Below are 20,207 nucleotides of genomic sequence, written 5' to 3'. Positions count from 1 at the left end.
TTTCACATCGACGACTGGAGGAGTCCCAAAGAATTTATCCGTGGATTCACTAGTTTTTTGAAAGTTTCTTTGGAGTCTTTTAAACCCGCCTATGTGAACATCATACTCTATCCGCAACGTAGTTAGTTTACCGTCGATGATGTCCACATACTGTTTGTTTGACGCATCTTGGTCAGATTCAGGATTCGCTAACGCAGTTATTTTGTTGCCGCCGAGGCTGAGTTCTCCGGTCATTGCATCACCGGTCTTTTTCACACATCTATCAACACCTTTATCAATATTGTCTTTGATGTTTGCGACTGATATATTCGAATCCTTGATGTGGCCGTCATCACTAAATGCAACGAAGTTATCTTTGGTAGCTCCAAGAACTTTGCGAATTATGTCATTGACCTTAATATTGCTCGTTCGCAGTTTCCCTTGCCGGTCCTGAAAAACAGCAACCTCATCTTTGTCAACTCCGGCTAGATCCAAAAGATTATCGATTTCATCTCGGGTCGCATATTTTGAGAGATCAACATCTGTGCTTGATTTAATTCTTCGCGTGGAAGATCTTCCGTAAATATCAACCATTATTCTTATTGATGTTTTTTAAATGCGCGAGAAGTCCTTTGGACTTCCAGAAATGCCTAGCATTGGAAACACTAGTGTGAAAATGCTAAACATTTCTTGATGCGGTGTATTCGTGCACTACTCGATGAGGAGACTTTGCTGGATTTCTTGAGATTGTATCAAGAACACTCAGAACCTCGTTTCCACAAATGGGCGGATCAATTAATGTTTGTGTTGGTAGCGTCGACTGCCACACTGGAATTGAAAATCCGGAAACATACGTGAGGAACTCAACTGGCGGTGCTAATCCGTACGAATCGAAATAGATAATTCCTCGTGGATCGATCGCGTAAGCAACCCAGTGAGTTCCAGGACCAGCCTTGTTGTCGAGATTAATAATACCAGTTTCTGGGAGTCGCGCGCGTGTCGGTAATTGATCTCGCATAAATACCCCCCGGAAATGTTTTATACGCAATTTTTTAACAGCATCGAGTAAATCAAAATTAGAAGCTGGAAGCTTCAACGCTGGAAGCGTCAACGGCGTTAGATTTTTTTTGGATACCATGATGCGGGAGTTCCCGGTAGTCTTAGTCCGCTTCCCTTTTTTTTCTTATACCCGTGTCCGGTTGCTTTCTTTAGTGCCATTCCAGCTGCGGTTCCAACTGCACCTAACGCTGCTGCCTTTGCCGCTGCGCCGAGTAATCCTGGAATTGCAGCAGCTAGTATTGGGATAAGAGGAAATATTCCGCCGGTTTTAGTCATGTCTTTGATAGCTGCAGCAGAAAAATCAAGTCGGACACCGGTTTTTGCTGTTAACGCCTTATTAAAATGTTTAAGCTGAGTATTAGTCAACGACAGCTTGTTTGGACCACCACCAAGTTGATCTCGTTTTAATGTTATTGATGTCCCGCACGCGATTGCGTTCTTCGATTGCAATTTCTTTGTTTGACCGGAAGTCAAGGTGACATTAACGTGACTGTACGACATTATATTTCAGAAACTAATTTAATTGTTGTATATTTTTGGAAAACATCATATATTTTCTACTGGAGCGTCAATAACTCTCATTCGTCCGCCAACACCTTCAAGCAGCATTGCCTTATCGGAGAGTATAACCGCGACAGCTCTAAAACCACCAGGAATTGCAGGTACGGCTGGAGGTCCAGCCACTGCAGCAACTGGAGGGGGAAACTCACCAACGTTAGCCTTGAAGTGTATATCAACGACAGATTGTTTGGTTAGATCAAGATGTTCCAGCGAAAAGTAATAAATCGGATACAGCGTTGTAAAATCCAACTGTGATATTTGCAACCCGGTATCAATATTTTGATCACGTCCCATAAATGTCATTAGACGATGATACGCACGCGCGACCTGATTATTTGCGTAATCTATTAATATATCCTCGGATGGTTCCTGATGCCCGTTTATTCGCAGCGAAACCCCAGAAACAGCGAGTTTATCAAATATCATATGCGATCGTGCTTGACTATTTACTCTCGCGTTAGCCTGAAGTGCTATAAAAATATGTCGCGGTGCTGACACACCCTGCTGTGATGAGATATGCCAAGTAAACTGTCCAGCACCGGCACCTTGAATAGAATCTGTTGTTGTTGTCAACCATGATATCAGTGATTTACCGCCTGTGTCCATAAAAGAGAGTAACCGTTGCTCTTCAGCGAGTGATGGAGACATTACTGGCATCCACAACGCAAGCTTTAATAATATTACTTTACCGGCAGCGACAGCGGGATCTTCGTCTCGCCAAACAGCGTCGTTGTCGTCACCCTTTCGTACGAGTATAACTGCGTGCTTAGCTCCAAAAATAACCTTTCTGACATTTCTGCAGAACCCAAAGATGTGAGACAGCGGAATTACACATGAGAATCTCCTGCGTACATCTAACAACATTAATTGACGTGTCTTAAATCCTAAATTATAATTAGGGTTGGGAAAATATAAATCTTCCACGTCGGCATCAGCAGCAGGAGCAGCGCGGTCAACTGGTCTTCTCAAAATGCTAGGTCTACCATCTGGTTCATCGTAATTATCCTTAGCAAACATCATAGTCGGACCAGCCGATCTGGTGTAATCATCTGAGTATCGTGCTAATTCGACGATTGTTGTAGCAACGTCAACATTATCCTGAATCGTTTCAATTTCTTTCCCATCAATGCTGTATGAGGCACTTCTGAATAGTGCCATGATACCGTTGTTAACAAACCCAACTTGAATATTAGCGTCGTATGGTGTATCAGCAGGAACATCTGTTACAAGTTCCCCCGTGACTTCAAGAAATGCTTCAGCGGGCAAGAAATATCTACTTGTATCCTGAACTTGTAATTCAATTCGCCCTCGCTGATTGGGATTTCTTGCTTCGTAAGAATAATACTGATAATCGCGCACGGATTCATCTTTGAGTGTTGGTGCTTCCATATCGAACGCGGGATCAGATACGCGTTTAAACATTTTATATAAAATTATCGTCTTCTAAAACGAAATCCGCTTCCTGATATCAGGCTCGTATTTATTTGTTCGGGTATTTGGGTTACAAGCTCTGCAAGCTTTTGATTGGCGGCCTGATTTATTACTTTACTGACATCCGCGGGCATAAGTTCAGTACTGGCCAGTTTCACTGGTGGTGGTAATTTAATAGTTTTTGGTCTGCGAATTAATCGTGTCAATCTGTCTTTGATTGATTGAAATGCCTTCCCGGCGAGATCACCAACACCTCCAAGGGCTTTATCTTTGACAACATCAATAGCTTTCATCGACAATTGTTTTGCAATTGGAATCGCTTTAGGGGCTATTCTTGAAAACAAACCAGTAATTGTATCACCGAGACCATCTCCGTAAGTTACTCTGTAGATAGGTAATCGCGAGTTCACTACGCGGATTGGTAACACGCTAGCGTGTCCGGGTTGAGAATTGTGCACGATCATTTTATTTAATTATTGTTTCTCTAACTAAATTTACTAGTCGCTGTGGTAACCATCCGCGAGTTCATCAATGAGTCCCCGGTAAATGCCAATATCCATAATGCCACGCTGAAATAGTCTCTGACAGATATCTGCGGCTTCATTTATGATCTCGTGAGAGTTGTTTCCGGCGCGTTTTCCTCCGATGAGAACTTCTAACCGTGATACGTCATTGACGACGTTATCAGGACAGATATTATAACCGTGACCGGTGTAACCTTTTCCCATTTTCTTTAGGTTTTCTTTTATTTTATCAATTTCATTAGCTACAAAATTTCTTGTATTGGTTTTGTCTAATAAAGCAGCTTTAGCACCACTACTCTTCTTTTTTTTTATCTCTTTTATTTCCTCGTTTAAAATTTTTAATTCATCATTTAATTCGATTAGTCGCTCTTCTAGTATTTTTTTTTCTGACGTATCGGGTTGCGGAATGGGTGACGAAACAGGAGTGGTAAAATCATCATCATCGGGAGCCCCCATTTGTTCACGCGATAAAAATTCAGGCACTGGATCAGGCAGTGTCATTGCGGGGTCTATTTTTAGAGCTGGTGGTTTCTTCTCCTGCAGTTTCAACTGTTTTTTCATTTCCTTTTCCTGTATTTTTTTCTTCTTTTCTTCCTCCTTTTCCTGCATTTTCATTTCCATTTCCTGTATTTTTGCCTGCCTTTCCTTTTCCTTTGCCTTCATTTGTTGCTCTCTTAGTTCCTTATTAACCCCAATTACGCCAGTTTTTATAAAATTATAGGTATCATCAGTGCTAGATATTCGAGAAATACCTCGGTTTACTTTGTAAACATAATCCCTCCAATCAGCCTGGGTTATACCCGAGGCAGCTCCTGGTTTTAGAAATTCTTGCCGGTTAGGATAATTTAAGACAATCCAAGCAGAAAACTCCTTAAGTTCATCCACGTTAGTAAGTGGAATATTTTTTATTTCAGTAATACCATCTTCGGTAAATTTATTAATAAACGTTTCCTTAGCAACTGTCACTACTCCGGCGGCACCTGGATCAACTACAACACCTGCATCTGCCTGTTGCTGTTTAAGTTCTTCTATTGCTTGAAGTAACCCTCGTTTTGTTTTGGTAGGGTCAGCAGGATCAGTTTTTCCTACAATTGCAGTTTTAACTTCACCAGTAGCTGCTGTAATAGGCTTAAATAATTCCTCCGCAGATGTTGCAAACTCAACTCGAGATTCTTGCCTTGCTTTTAATTTTTCTCTGACGGAATCACGAACGGGAAGAAATTTTTTAATTGCTTCGAGTCGTTCTCGTGCTAGTCTAGTTGTACGAGATTCGCCAATATTTGCCATTATTTATTTGTCCACGATTTAATTTCCTGGCGCGTTAACGCGCTCAACTTGAAAACTCTTCGAGTTTCTGAACTCTTTCCCGCACGGATTTTTCACCATTATTTAATTTTTTTCAATTACAGTTCGACGATGGCGGCGAAGCATTTCTCGGGGAAACGCAGAGCGTTTCTCAATCGAAGATTCCTCTGGAAACGCAGAGCGTTTCTCCGGTGAACCCGTCAGCGGGTCTTTATTTACTAAAAATAAGGGTTATTTTATCACAATAAGGGTTTATTTTATTTATTATTCCACGGAAGTGTTATTTTTAAAAAAAAGGTTGGTCTGTTCGCCCTCCCTGCTGCTGGTAGCAAACAGATTCATACAATAGTTTCTTATGTTTAACCAAAATTCTTGTTGTCTTGTATATCGCCTTCAGTGCATAACAATTTTGTTCGTTACGCAAGGTGTCCACACTCTTAAACTCTGTCAAAGTTAAAAAATGAATCGATACTTACGTTGTATACAAGGCGCAAGTATGTATTTTAATCGACATGTACGCATCTATTGATCTTTCGTTAATTGTATTATAAAGAAATATCAATAATTATCATGATGGAATTCTGTAAAGCTATCAAATTTCACGCTTATGCTTCGCATTTGGTTTGTCATATCTTATCTGTATTCATAATCTGAAAAAAATTCAGTAACTTGAATTCAATCGTGTCTGCCTCGAGACCAGAACTTGATATATGAATAGCTTGTGATATTGAAAACAAAAACTTATCGATTTATATTGTTCTATATCGAGGTGGTACATGTATAAGTGGCATTTAGCCAAAGCCGGCTGGTGAACCTCTGACATAAGGTTAGAGGACCCCATCTGAACGACTGTCAGCTGGGTAGAGACCAAACGGTTGAGGATCCAGCCTATCCACAGCGTCGGACAAACAACAAAGGACAAAACGTGGTTGTTAGACATGTCAGGACTACCCACCCTCCTCTCTGAGACCGGCGGAAAACATTTTTTAAAATAGATTTACATTAGTTGGTGTCCGCATTAACTTTTTTTCATACAAACAGCTCTTACGCAATCTTTCTGTATTAATATAAGGCAAAATCGAACTTTCGTTTTAGAGATTGAGTTGTCAAGTAGTGCATCATAAAGAGGAAGAAGGCTCTGAATATGAAACTCAGAATTTCCGTTAATTCAAAAAGCTTTCGAATGTCTGCGTGGCATCATTTTGCAAGGTTAATGATTCCATTTCCTTCGAGATTTAGTACTGCATCACCTCACATACGTGCATATTTATACTTTTAAACGAGTAGATCCTTTTTGTTTGGTCCTGGTTCGACTCAGACATATATAAGAGTGTTTTGTTTATATGTCATCATGCATTTTAAATTTTATGGATCGTGGCCAGCTAACAAAAAGGTCGGATATCAAAAACAGGCCGCAGCTCATTGCTGTTATCTCCAAGACTGTTATCAGCGGGGCCAAAACGAGTGTTGACAAGAGACCAAGTTCCCAGCGATAATGTCGCCAGTGCGGTGTGAGCATTATCCATCACATTAATTACCCTCTTCTGCTGTTTTTGTAGATCACGCCGCTATTCAACCAAATGACAGTAAGGGGGGAGGGGGTGTAACCTCGCAGATCTTTTGAAGACGCAAATCTTGTGGGTTTTTGGACTTCTGAATATAGTGACATTATAATTCCTCTATAAGCAGCTTGATATAAAATGTAATGGATCTGGAAGGGGTGGGGCCGTGATCGGCGTTTGGGGGTGGCAAGTGGGGCGACCGACCCAGCCCCGCTCTTGAGGGGGTCTCGTGCTTAAGGCCTAAGGTCGTCCTTATGAGTTTGTCAAGCTATATTCTCCGCCAAATCGAGAAAGTTGATCTAGTCTAGACATAATCAGTGTTTGCAGTAGCGTACAATCAAGATGCCGATACTCTGGCCCGGCACGGTCATGGTCGGTCCTAGGATCCGCGTACTCCTAACGCCGCCTCTGGGTGGGGCATTCACTTCCCCTAAGGAGAGGCACCTCTAACCTGTCGCCATGGTTTACCGGCAGGATGAAGACAATGCCAAAGAAAATGTCAGCTTTCCTAATGTATTCAGATCTGGAAATGACACGACGTTTAACACGCCTATATATACAATTATGATACAACCTGTTTACCGTTTCAGTGACTTTTTTCTTTCTGGCCGATTACTGTGATTGTGTAGAGCCTCTTTCCAAGTATAACTCTTTTCTGTCGGCTAGTCGAGTGAAACATGATTCTAGAAACCCTAAAAGAAAGGTTATCATTATAGGCGTTTAAGCCAAATATGACGCCGTCATTGTAGTTGCAGTCGTGCTGTGAGCACACAAGGTAGAACTTTTGTATCTTGTCCCAAAAGAGCAATCGTAATTAATCCTTGCTTCTTGCATTTTGGGTTAGGATGTTCTGCCACCACTACTGCTTGATGTTCAACCACCATATGAACCTGTACATGTAAACCTCATATAGGCGTCGATACTCTCGCACCAGTTGCTTTATTCCTTGTTAATGAAATAAACGTTTTATGCAAAATATACCAACATTCCTTATTTTACATTGATTTCGTGATGATCTTGCGGGACCAGTAATTCGTGTGATTTGTTAATGTTGGGTCGCTTCCCCATGGCCCTATTTTTCCTGAAGTTAAATATATCGCGAATACTAATTTCAAAATCCAAATAGGATTAGAGTGTCTGATAATCCAGATGCTTGCTTTGATGTTGAGACCCACACACCAATTAGTGTTTACAACTCAAAACATACAAGCAAAGCTATTTGAAAAATTTTCACGTGAGACATTTATCTGAACAACTGACTAATGAATACTGTCTTTATGTAACTTTCGACTCCGTTTACACGGATTGACAACGTTGCCTACGTTCGATTAGGAAGATTCCAAGAGAAGCAACATAATTAGAAAAGAGATCTTTCGTATTTATTGACGAGGGTCAAGCTTTTTTACATATCGTCGTTGAGCACTTTGATTTTGTGAATGTTGAATTCAAAGCACCCCAATGCCGGCAACTTAGTATATCTGGAGTAACGACAAGAAATTATTCGCGGCAATTGAATACGAATGCGAGATGCGCCAGATATAGGATATATGAAAGAAAAGATAGTACCTCTGAGTTCGATATGGCCTTATAACCACTTGTACCTTACCTAAGATGTGTAAGTAGTAGATATGGACGCATTTTATCAATTGCCACTGTGATAATCAATTTGAAAAATAACCTAGTTTTAAAACAAACGGTAATGAATATCAATTGATACCGGAATAAAAACCATTGGTCCACATGAAGAAGGGTGGAAATCCCCATTTTTTCCAATTAAATAAATATAGGCACCTACCCAAAACAAAACCTGAACAAGATTTTTTAAAAATGTATATGCGCATGTCTTGCGCAGTCTCATTTAAATATAATACACGTTCCAGATAATGCATACTGTAGGCAATTGATTTTTAGTAGTCGGTCGATCTGCCAAGGGAATAAACTGCACTTCGGGCATTTGAAACTTGCCTGAAGGAGTAAGGAAGGAGTTATTATTTTTGAAACAGTTGAGAGACAGGGGACTTTTAGAGATCAAGCAGACGGTATCGAGACCACTGATGAGATAGTTCTAATCCTGTCTAAGAACGAGGCACTAAGAATCTTGTTTGAGATGTAAAGTCTTCTGGATCTTGTAACAACTATGGAATCTGACGTATCCGAGAAAGAAGGTATACATCTTTAGGTTAAGTTATGGTCACTATCGAGTCAGCTTGTTTCTTAAACTTTCATCCATCTTTTTTATCGTTATTTTAATCTGTTGTTTGTATATCAGTCTGATATTACTTACGTCTACAGTCCTCAGGTTAGTAGCAATATGACCATTGACATCTTGCATCACCAGAACATTTTCCCAAACGCATGAAAGTACTTCTGTTTGATTTAGTTTAGACATGTGTAGGATAGTTAAAATATTGGTATTCCTATGAAAAGGCCATTGAGGCGACTTGATTAGTGTCAATTTATATGATTATTTCTTGAATTATCAGTTGATACAATTACGGTATGAAAAGTATTTACATTGTCTGACAACACATTTATTTGTGTTCTATGTTGTTGTAAATAATGTTACAAAGAAGGGGTATTTGCTTGACCGAGCAATTTCAGACCCTGGCGTGATTCCGCTAGAAGTCATACGTTTTCCCCAAACTTCCAAAGACTTCCACACAATTTATGTTGTGCGTTAGAAAGCCCAACGTGTTCATTTTATAAATAATGTTACTATAATCAATACAATACCACATATCTCACAACTTTGCATGGTTTCTCTTAATCAACTTTCCTTACTGTTAGCACTTCACGCCGTAAAATTATACAACTTCCCCTACCACAGGGAACTATTTTTACTACGCCACTTTAGGCCAGTCAAATCATTTCGCCTGTAAAATTGCATCACATTTGCCACCATGGAATACTAACGGTATCTGCCGACGACGAAACAGTCCCTTCTTGTTTATTCCATTGTATAATCTACCAGTCTCTAAACATAAATACTGCACCTGCAACCACACAGCCAATGCACACCACTTGATTTTAATAGGGTCTATGGAATTATAGGGACACTCATGTTGCTGTGATCTGAATTTACTTATAGTAAACTATGTCATCATGGAAACTCACTAACACTTCACTCCGTGACGCTTGCTCCTAGTAATTAGCTAATTATTTCTGGCTACGAAAAATTTCCATTGGACCGAATTCCAATAATCAAACAAGTAATCACAAAAATCGAAGAATTCATTAAAACGGAACGCTATAACGAAATGCGCTTACTCCAAATGTAATACAATTTGTTGTTAATTTGATTCAGGAAGTATCTGTAAAATACAGTTATCATTGGTTAGTGTATAACTTTGCATCCACGTCCCTGATACATACATTTGATCATTTTAGTGAAATAGATTTCCATTTGATAAACTTACCATATGATCCTAGGTCAAATATAAAAATCTAAATGGCCTGATATTTCTTCTTCTTCTTCTTAAATTATGTTTGTTTTGGAATACTAGGCGGTTTGCTTCAGAACAATACAGTCGCACTGTTTTAGTAGCAAGGCAAATTATTTTGAAATGCTTCTTTTTATTTAAGCGGATCTGCCGTTTCTATCTGTTGCATCAAGTTTGGAAGAAGACGCCGAAAAAGACGAAGTAGTTGATACACCACTCCCGCAGAAGTCTTGTCAAAACACTAGCCAGAACAAAATATCCTATTTAGTCAGTATTTCTTTCAACATAATGTCTAAACTGTACATTTGTCAAAATTATGGGAAGATGATGCCATCCTAGATACATTTTTTTCAATGTTGTACCACTTGTACACCAACTTTCTTTAATACAAAGAGGGGCTTGGAAGCGTTTACGATCTCTTTCGACTATCTAATAAATGCGTTTGTAACCATTATTTGTTGTTTAATATTTTTCAGGTACATCTATGTTTCATCAGTTTTCGATTACGAAATTTGAATCAATTTTTCTACGTATTAAGTCAAACTGATCTGCATGACTGTTTTCGAACTATGCATATTTTTCACATGATCGACATTTATTTTATATTGTATCTCGCTACAAAGAGCAAAGGGTAATATATTTACGCTATTAATCATCATCATTAAATACACATTGAAATACAAAACTATTTCGATAATATAAAAAGGGCAATACAACGTCTAATGCACTAACGTGTGTTCCACGATATTGATTAATGTCTGTCCACATAATTTTCAGAGGAACATAGAAGGATTAGAACTGAACGGAAATGTATCAAAACTGTCGAAGCAAATTCAGGAAGACCAAAGAGAACAAAGGAAAGAATCAAGACAAAATCAGGAAGAGGACAAAGACGAGAATCATCGTATTATGGAGCAGTTACAAGAAATGCAGAAAGAATACAAACAAGGAATGCAGAGGATCCAAGAGCAGTATGAAGAAAATCAAGAAAGAATGCAGAAGCTTCTACAGCTGTCTGAAGACAATCAGAGGGATATGAAGCAAAAATTGACAGAGAGAGACAACGATGTAAACAAAATGTGTGATGAGCTTCAAAAGTTAGCAGCGAAGTTGGAGGAAAGTAGGAATATTGGTGGTCAAGAACTTCCAATCTCAGATGCTGAATTAGTCCAATTGAGAGATTCCCATGAAAAGTTGGAGTCCAAATGCAAAGAGATGATTACTAATTATGAGACAGCTATGGAAAACAATAAAGCAAAAATAGGAAAGCTGCAACTTAAAGCAAGAACATTAGAAAGGACAATAAAAGAAGCTGAGTCAAGAGAAACGGAGAACGAATTTGAAAAGAAAAAGCTCCAGAAGAAGCTCAACAACGTGACTCAAAAGTTGGAACGTCAGCAGAATGAGATGAGGCAGCTGTTACTGTGGAAAGACAAAGCTCAGATGTACTTTGCAAATGCAAAAAGATCCCAAACTGATCCGGATATCAAAGTGAAAATTGTCAACAATCTAGCAATGAAACAAAATTAAGGAAATGCAACCCAATACAATATTACCCGCAAAGGAAACAAATAAAGACTCTCTGTCTCTCTCTCTCTCTCTCTGTATATATATATATATATATATATATATATATATATATATATATATGCTGAAAAATGGCTGTTTAATTGAAGTTTGTTTAAAGACTTTACTCATCTTGTGTCACTTTGTATTATAGCAGCAACATTATCAGAACCCTTCAGTAAGTATTATGTCACTTTGTATTATAGCAGCAAAATTTTCAGAACCCTACGGTCCGTCTTGTGTCACTTTGTATTATAGCAGCAAAATTTATAGAACCCTACAGTCCGTCTTGTGTCACTTCGTATTATAGCATCAAAATTTCCAGAACCCTACAGTCCGTCTTGTGTCACTTTTCAAAACCTGTCCGTCCAGGGAAGGTATAAAGTCCTATTGCGAATCTCAGACGTTATTTTTGAAACTGCATAAAAAGCTGCGTTTTTTCTTTTTTGGTAGTTTCGATATTTAATTATGCGTCACATTTTAGTGTGCACAAAATACTTTCAACGGACAATGTTCATATTAAGTTTTGTCTTGTAATGTCTTCCTATGTGAAAATTTAAAGGTCATATGAACCGACCTTTTGTGAACTGTGTGGGATCCCCATTTTTAATACACAAAACAGTATATTGAAAGAATTATATACTATATTGGGTAAAGTCTAAACAGATCATAGATTTCCTTTCTTAATTTTATTAAAATTGTTGGGATTGTACATGGGGCTTGTTTAAATCATTTTTGTCAAAGTCAGAGTACCGGAATGTTACCCTAGCTGAATGCAATACCTTTATGTCGACTTCTGCAAAACTCACGTTGTGTAAAGTGAAGTCCTATTTTAAGTTTGAACAATATATTTCTTAATTGTATACATAAGTCTGCTACGTTCAGACAGCGTGTTTCATCAAAAAACCAGGAACGATCTTATTAGATATGGTGCTAATAGGACTGAACAACTACTTAGCATGTGGTAATTGTGTCCCCGAAGATTAGTATCATGAATTATTTGTCTGTCAAGTTGATGATTGTCCGATGATCTAATCAAGAAGCCAATACACACAATATTATTGGAGCGGACCAAATGTATTTGAATCTATTGGCTTTATCAAGAACATAAATGTCATCTGTTACTTTGGGATGTATTTATATTAAACTTTTAAATACAGATCAATTCTTGTTATAAATTCTACACGGGATATATATATTTGTCTACATATGTGTATCAGTGTTTCTACCTATATCTAATTATCTATCTTGTTTGTCTTTCACTTTATGTTGTACCATTGCGTTCCACTTTGTTGATATTTTGTGATGTAGAATTTGCATCATGGGCTTGTAGCATATATTTTCATTATTGGTTATTGTTCTTATCATCGTCATCTTCACAAATCAGTGTATATCTTATACTAAGTGGCGAAATAAACTCAGTCAGTTGAGCGCTCGACTATCAGGTAAGTCGCATGCCTTAGCCTTTTAATTGACTGGTTCTTTCAAATACCTCTGAGCTAGGTGCGTTGTTTCAGTGAATAAAGAACCGAACTGAATATGATGAACATTTCACGTAGTAGATAATGACATGGGATTCCAAATTCGTATAAATAGAGCTATAAATATATGATACACCTCATACTTAGATGACCAGATATGCGAAGACCTATGCCAGGTAGAATCCTCGCGTTCAAAGCTTGTTCGATGTCACAAGTATGTCAAGAATGGCTCTTTGCCAAAATGTACAAATGAACAAAAGAATATATACAATCCACAAGCAAACATATAGTATCCATGCTTGCGTGTCTATTATATGAGTCAGTTGTCGTTGCGTTTTCATCACAATAAAGCACGTCGTTTTAAAAAGACCGCTGATTTTAGTCATGACTAGACATTTTAACCAGCTCATATCTATGATCAAAAAAAACTTCCATTATTTTCTTATCATACATTAATAATAATAATAATAATAATAATAATAATACCAATAAACAACTTCTTTTCTCAATAAGTTTTAATAAATAAGGTTGAAACAATACATCTTTCTAATGGGAACACGAAGCAACCAACCGTATACCAGGTTCAAATGCATGACTTACTTGTAACGATTTAGATGCTTTGTGACAACGATAATGTCAGTAACAATGAGAACTATAATTGATAATATATGTTACCGGCTAATGACACAGGTGCTACATCATGAAATGTCAAACGAACCGAACGTTATGGTGTTCCACCAAGTGAAAAATACAATATATTGAGGTATGTGACTCAGTGCTAATCAAATGCTATGTGATGAGTATACATATAACTTCATCCTATTTAAATACATTTTAGGATATCAATTTCTATTTGATGATTGCAGGTTATGTCTACGTAAATTACTGGCCCCATACAATTGAAATGTGTAAGCGAAACCTCAAGCTCGAAATCTGAAGCCTTGAATGTATTATAACTTTGATTAAAACGAAATTAGATTAACAGAACTGTCAGGATCTTCTAAACTTCGATTCCGCTATTAATCTGCTAAATTTCTATTACGTATAATAATTGGAGTATGATATTTTAAAGGTATCCTCGACTTTCTTGCTTTACAAGTTAGAAAAATAGAGGGACTAGTCAGAAAACAAGCCATTTTTATTAGATTTAACGTGAAACATTAAAAGCACTCTAATTCAATCGCAGGTTGACATTCTCGCAAGACTAAAATTATTTCGACAGTTAAAAAGGAATCTATGAATGTTTACTTCATGACCGAAATACTTAATCTATATTATTTGAGAGATAAATACCGTACATTAAGGATCCACTTCACCTGTTTCACGTGCGAGTAGGAGTCATGATCTGTTGGCATGATATGCCGTTATATCTAGAAACATCTGAATTTACCCGCCATTGGATTGTCAGTAACGTATGAAAGTATTCTGTCAGCTCCGTGAGACCAGCAACGTATACAGGAAGTACGTGGGTCTGTTATAAAGCTTCATCTTTCACCTACAGAGCTCTGATGTCAACTTCATCCTTTCATTGAAATTCCGGTATCAGTGCATACAAGATATCATAACTACCCGGGGCATATGTTGGTGCTCTACTGTCCCGGTACTACAAAGTTTCGCGCATGAGGATAACGTGGCTAATCTATGAAACACTTGGTCCATCTCAAGACAACATAATGACCTCAATGTTTCTTAATAATGTTAAATCTTTCATTGTTCGATTTGTTAGCAGCACATTTGCTTGATAGACTTTGACAAAATAGTTACGTTATGCTTCAAAAGCAATGTTAATATTTTGTTCAAAATATTCAAGAACGTGACCAGCATCAAACACAACGCTAGTCTTTGTTATATTTGTGTAAGCAAATACCTTTAACCTTATATCCCTGCATTTTTCATCTGTGGAGGAATTCTGTCTTTAGTCTATTATTTTTTTTCTTTCGAAACCATTGAGGACGTAAAGAGTATTTCCATTTTCACCATCTCTTTACATTTGTAGATGATACAGAGCCAACGTTAACTTACAGTCGCATTTCCTCTCTTTTCTTCTTTCTGACTCAGCTTTCTACAAAGAAAATGTTGCTAGTTCTATTGAATATTCCACGAATCTACAAACATATTGACCCATTTAACAATCCTTTTTTCTGTCTTTGTTATAAATAAATCAACTGTGAGGTCATCGCTGACAAAATATATAATCTAGTTGTTGTTCCAATGATTTCTACCTCCTAATCTGGATCATTTGTAAGAGTGTCTTGATGAAACGTTTGCTGTCATAAATCGGACAAATTACGAGTTTTCAACAGTATGCATGATATATCTTTACCTTATATGCCGAACCTCTACACATGGTCATAGTCATGTTCTCTCACTTTGATCTCAGGCTTAGTTTGCTCTTAATTCAACATAGACTTGTATGCAATCGTACCAAAGGCATCGCAAAATACTCGAATGTAATCTGTAGCTTTGCAAACTAGTTTATATTTCTTGTGGATTGATTTGATTTATAAATAAAACTTGCTTAAATATATTTAGCTGTTGTTATTATTAAGGACCTGTCAGATTGTTGATTACAAATGTGTAGCTACTCTACCATGATACTTTCACAATTACAATAAATAACATATGAAACGTTTTAATTGGTTGCGATAGTTTTGAATTTTACAAATGGGCCCTTTTGAGACATTATTTATTTATATCGAACTGCCTATTCCATAGTACGATCGTTTCTGTTCTGTATCCTTTTCTGATGAATAGAAAACTCAAGCACTTTTAATTAAAGTTTTGTTTTCATTACTCTAAAATTTGTTTATATGGGAAAATAACGGCTTTAAAAAATCTTTTATCCCAACGTAATGGACCTTTCATCTTTATAGTCAATAAGTACACTACATTGAAATGTAATGAGCATGTCTATATGTTTTTATATGTTCAAGTTGCTCTAGCAGATATAAGTTTAAATATATTTAATATAGCTTATCTCCGATTTCTCTGGCACATATCTTCTGACTACTCCTAACAATATTTCATACTTGTTTACATACATATCATATTCATCTTGATTTTCATATTGTCCTCTATTTTAACCTGAAATCTGTCAAATCAATTGCTGTATTTATCCATACAGACTTTTAATGACCCATTGATTGTAAATAGATATAAGTAGTTACCAAAGGCGACGTACAGTATCAATTCAGAATACAGTTCTCGACAAATACGATCATGTTTATGTTACACTTCATCGCCTTTAATGGCATTAGCCCACTTGGAGATCATAGGTATTTTGAAGAAATTATATATATTGTACTTGAAATAGTCCACTGTGTGTGCAAGTACAATGTTCTAATCAAGATGATTCAGATTGCAGTAGTTCTCACAAGAGTTTTGAAAATGATCAGTATTATATTATTCTGCATACAAAGTTCTGCTCGTTTTACTGTCATATTTCTACTTTCGATTACTTGCTTTGTCCTTATAATGCGTTCTTAAAGTTTATGCCTTTAGGAAATCAATAGCTGGAAGCATGTCGCCAACCACGTTGTACAAGACAAGTCTGTTTAGTCATCGTCTGCTTTGTATCGAGGCAGTTACCGGTTCTCGCACGTCCCCGTCACACAACCAACAGGTCTCGCTTAAGTATCACAAAATACGAATCTTGAAGCTTGATGCGTCATCCTTATAAGTCGGTCTATATCGCAGGTATGGTTTGGGCCAAAAACAATTGGTCCATATTTTAATTTTGACATTAATACCATAGATTTCGTTTTACGGCAACTTTGAGGGCAGTGTTTAAGGTTTCATTACAACGCTACGAATGCATTTGTTTTGGGGGGTTATTTTGCACTGTGTGAACTCAGTTACATATCCTTAGGTAATGTGCAATATAGGTTTGGACCATTTGAAGAAAGTGATATCCTAAAATGTATTGAAATAGGATGACGTTATATGTATACTCATCACATAGCATTTGATTAGCACTGAATCACATACCTCAGCTTCTGGCCCATTCTTCGAGAGATTATTCATCGAGAGATTGTTAGGGAATTTACTAGAGTCAAGCGATTGTCCTCAGCTCTGATTTTTCAATACCATAGGCAGCCTTCTGTTTGGAGACGAACCTTAAAGTGCAAAGGAATGGTCATTTATGTATCACATAAACATGGGACGAAACACAGTGAACTGTACTAACAAGAATCAACGGTCAATGATTCGGATTGATCACCATCAACAAGAATTTGCATGTGTTATATGCATTCTTAGTCACTGAAGAATTTCTCCGTTAATGTCATAAGGCTGTAATGCTAGAGCAATATGTGATGATTTATCGTAAATGAAGGTCTTTGAGAAGTCAAGGATTATAATGTCTGTCTGAATATTTTGCCAAGCCATATAAATGAGTTTTGTAATGGAAAAATGAACATAAACTATACTTTAATGTTGTTAATACCTTTTTTGTAACTAAATGTTTTAAAACATGCTTACAGATGATATGTTCATGGAATTTGCACATGACAAAAGTTAAAGTCATTAGTTTGATAATTTTGTGAAAAGGTGAACATTTCTTTATCTAATAATGAGGTAATTATTTCAATCCAATCCAAAAAATGCGATGATCAAATGACCTTGAAAAAGAAATGCTAGACCATATGTTAAATATGTCAGGTGTATTTTCAAGATCATATTTAGTATGTGATATGGGCCAATAGTTTTGCTGCTTTTTCTCAACCTTTTGTACAACAATAATTAAGGGAGGCATGGCATGTTTCTATACTTTTGTTAAGGGAGGCAGAGTAGTGTAACTATCTTCGTCAAATAAAGATTTAAATTGGTTAGTTAAGATCTGGACTTTTGCCTTCCCGTCATTTATTATGTAATATATACTTTGTACATGGAGTAATACCAAAACAATCCTGGTGTTTGAATTTGGTAAGTTACAAAAACGTTTCGCATTATATGTATCGCATACGTTGATGTATTGTGAAATTAACAAATATTATATCATCTTTCCTAAATTCTTTTTAGACTGCCGTTGAAAAACTTTGAATAGATGCCACTGGGAACTTCCAAGGCTTGCAAGACTGCGCTCGCGGTATGTGGGTCAATGTGTAACTTGACTGCAATTTCCTCCACATACAGTTCCAACCACACGAAGCCCGTGCCCACAGTCATAAGATATGTGTGGAGCAACATGTGCGGTCCATATCGAACTAATTTCTGACCGATCAAAATCTTTTCCGAGTTTGTAGGCATGCTTAAAAAGGCAGACGGGACAGATTAGCCGAAAAGGATAAGGTGGCATTTGTCTACAATGCTGTTAATAGCAGTGCACAATATTTCATAGATATTGATGAAGGCGAGTCCTGCCTGGATAAAATCGATATTGAAACCATCGGCGTTGCACTCTATAGCGATGATTATACCATTTTCCACAGCGATGCCGATGATGAAGACAAGGTTGCGCCCCCAAAGCTTGCCCTTTCAATGTCACTTTTTGCGAATTTGCTGTTGGCAGAAAGCAAATTGCATAATTTAATGCAGTGGGACATGAACACCCTGGCCTTTCAGGTCGCGACTCTGACGTCCTTCAAAGCGCAGTCAGCTGCCAGTTTTCCTAGCAAATCAGAGCCTAGAATTATATTACAGCGCCCGGGGCACTTATTCGTTGCCTTCCAGGATCTGACATGGCTAAGTTATTGAGAGCGCAACGTGTCACTGAGGTAACACTATAACATAGAAGGAAAAACGACTAGTGTCCCTCTCCAAAAGCCAGTTCTAAAGATTGCCTACTAAAGGCACTCAGTTGAGTCTCCCTCTGACTCTTTTCTGGCGTGTCCCAATCATTTTATCACCCGACAAAACTAAGCACCTCAAAACGTGGCATACACATTAATCTTTCCTTAAAAAGCATGCACTAAGATATGATGCCCCTGCTCGCCCATACTATTCCGGATTTGACAAGGCAGTAGCGTGCAGGCGGTTGGCAAAGCTGGTGGATGTGCTCTCAACTGAGTCCTTGACGCCACTAGTTTACTCTTGGAGATAACAGCAATGAACTGCTACCTACTTTCAATAGCCGGGCATTTTTGGTCAATAAAAGAAAAAACTCAAGATGAAATCTGCGTCTATCTGAAGCAAAGCCAAACACAATAGCAGACCATATCGACGGTGCTACATGACAGGGCTAAGGCTCCGAAAAACCGTTAAAGCTTAATCATTGATCTTATTCCGACCGCATCGCAAACATTCGATGCGGATTCAATAGCAAAGCAGCGCCATCAAGAACGCCTGCCGGACATCCTATATGTCTTTCCCTACTGTTTCATTTGAATATTGATTTATTTTGATATGATAGAGAGAGTGGAGACCATATGTAACTAACAAAATTACTGTATTTGTATTGCACACAAAGGTTGTATAAAAAACGACCAGAATTTTTTAATTATTTTTAAATATTATTATGTGAATCTATTTGCTCTCGCTCTCTTCCATCACCATTTCCATCTCCCTTACATGTGATTTATTAAATAATCTTCATTTTCCAAAATTCAATTTCAGTATCATACTGTATCATACCGTATCACTACGTAATATTATGCTATATGCCAAAAATTGTCCACAATTCCCAGACCTTTTATGCTCACCTTTTCATGATGGAAAATCTCTGTTCACCTTATTTTGCAAGATTAACACGAAACAGGCATTTACTGTGAAACAATCAATGTTTGACAAAATCACAGTAGGCAGGCGACTAGTGGTCACTCCTGTATACCTCTTACAAAACGTTATTGTCTGTTCGGAAATGTACTTGCAATTTCTTTCTAAATTAGACGAAACAAAATTTATTTAATAAAAATAAAGGGTAATGTAATTTTGAATTTTCAATTCGAAAGTCTAACTTAGGTGTTTGAAATTCGTGACTCAAAAGATGAAAACAATATCAAAGGTGTGCCATTAGGACTGTGGACTTAACGACAGCAAGGAGGCATTATGCAAGTCCCTTGAAAACATACAGAAACATCGTCATCTAAGAATACTGCAGACATTACTACTGCTAACACAAATCCTTGTATCTCATAAAATCCCAAAAGTAGCGTTTATATTCTTTTTCCGGACCCTACCACTGACCATGGGTTGTTGAAATGCAATATATTGTATTTTTCACTTGGTGGAGCACCATGACGTTCCGTTCGTTTGACATTTCATGATGTAGCACCTGTATCATTAGCCGGTAGCATATATTATCAATTATAGTTCTCATTGTTACTGACATTGTCGTTGTCACAAAGCATCTAAATCGTTGCA

General features: G+C 37.5%; 1 protein-coding gene across 1 annotated transcript; it reads left to right on the top strand.

The window, feature by feature from the left end:
* The first annotated feature begins 8,332 nt into the window (after nucleotides 1-8,332).
* On the top strand, nucleotides 8,333-12,588 carry LOC149806394 (uncharacterized). Its single transcript, XM_089973607.1, has 3 exons — nucleotides 8,333-8,586; nucleotides 10,004-10,128; nucleotides 10,639-12,588. Exons 1-3 carry the CDS (start codon nucleotides 8,559-8,561, stop codon nucleotides 11,389-11,391), a joined length of 906 nt encoding a protein of 301 aa, XP_089829733.1. The 5' UTR covers nucleotides 8,333-8,558; the 3' UTR covers nucleotides 11,392-12,588.
* The last annotated feature ends 7,619 nt before the right edge of the window (nucleotides 12,589-20,207 follow it).

The sequence above is a fragment of the Sinohyriopsis cumingii genome, chromosome 1 (assembly GCF_028554795.1).
Source record: "Sinohyriopsis cumingii isolate HCF-2022 chromosome 1, ASM2855479v2, whole genome shotgun sequence".
Classification (NCBI taxonomy): Eukaryota; Metazoa; Mollusca; class Bivalvia; order Unionida; family Unionidae; genus Sinohyriopsis; species Sinohyriopsis cumingii.
Note: the sequence above shows the minus strand (reverse complement) of the source record. Positions and strands in the feature narration are given on the sequence as shown.

Bases quoted from the DNA above. Each gene is read 5' to 3' on its own strand.
- LOC149806394 (XM_089973607.1), top strand. From the start codon at position 8,559: ATGGAATCTGACGTATCCGAGAAAGAAG. The intron at 8,587-10,003 runs GTATACATCTTT...TTTTTATTTAAG, and splicing joins TGACGTATCCGAGAAAGAAG to CGGATCTGCCGTTTCTATCT. The intron at 10,129-10,638 runs GTCAGTATTTCT...CATAATTTTCAG, and splicing joins AGAACAAAATATCCTATTTA to AGGAACATAGAAGGATTAGA.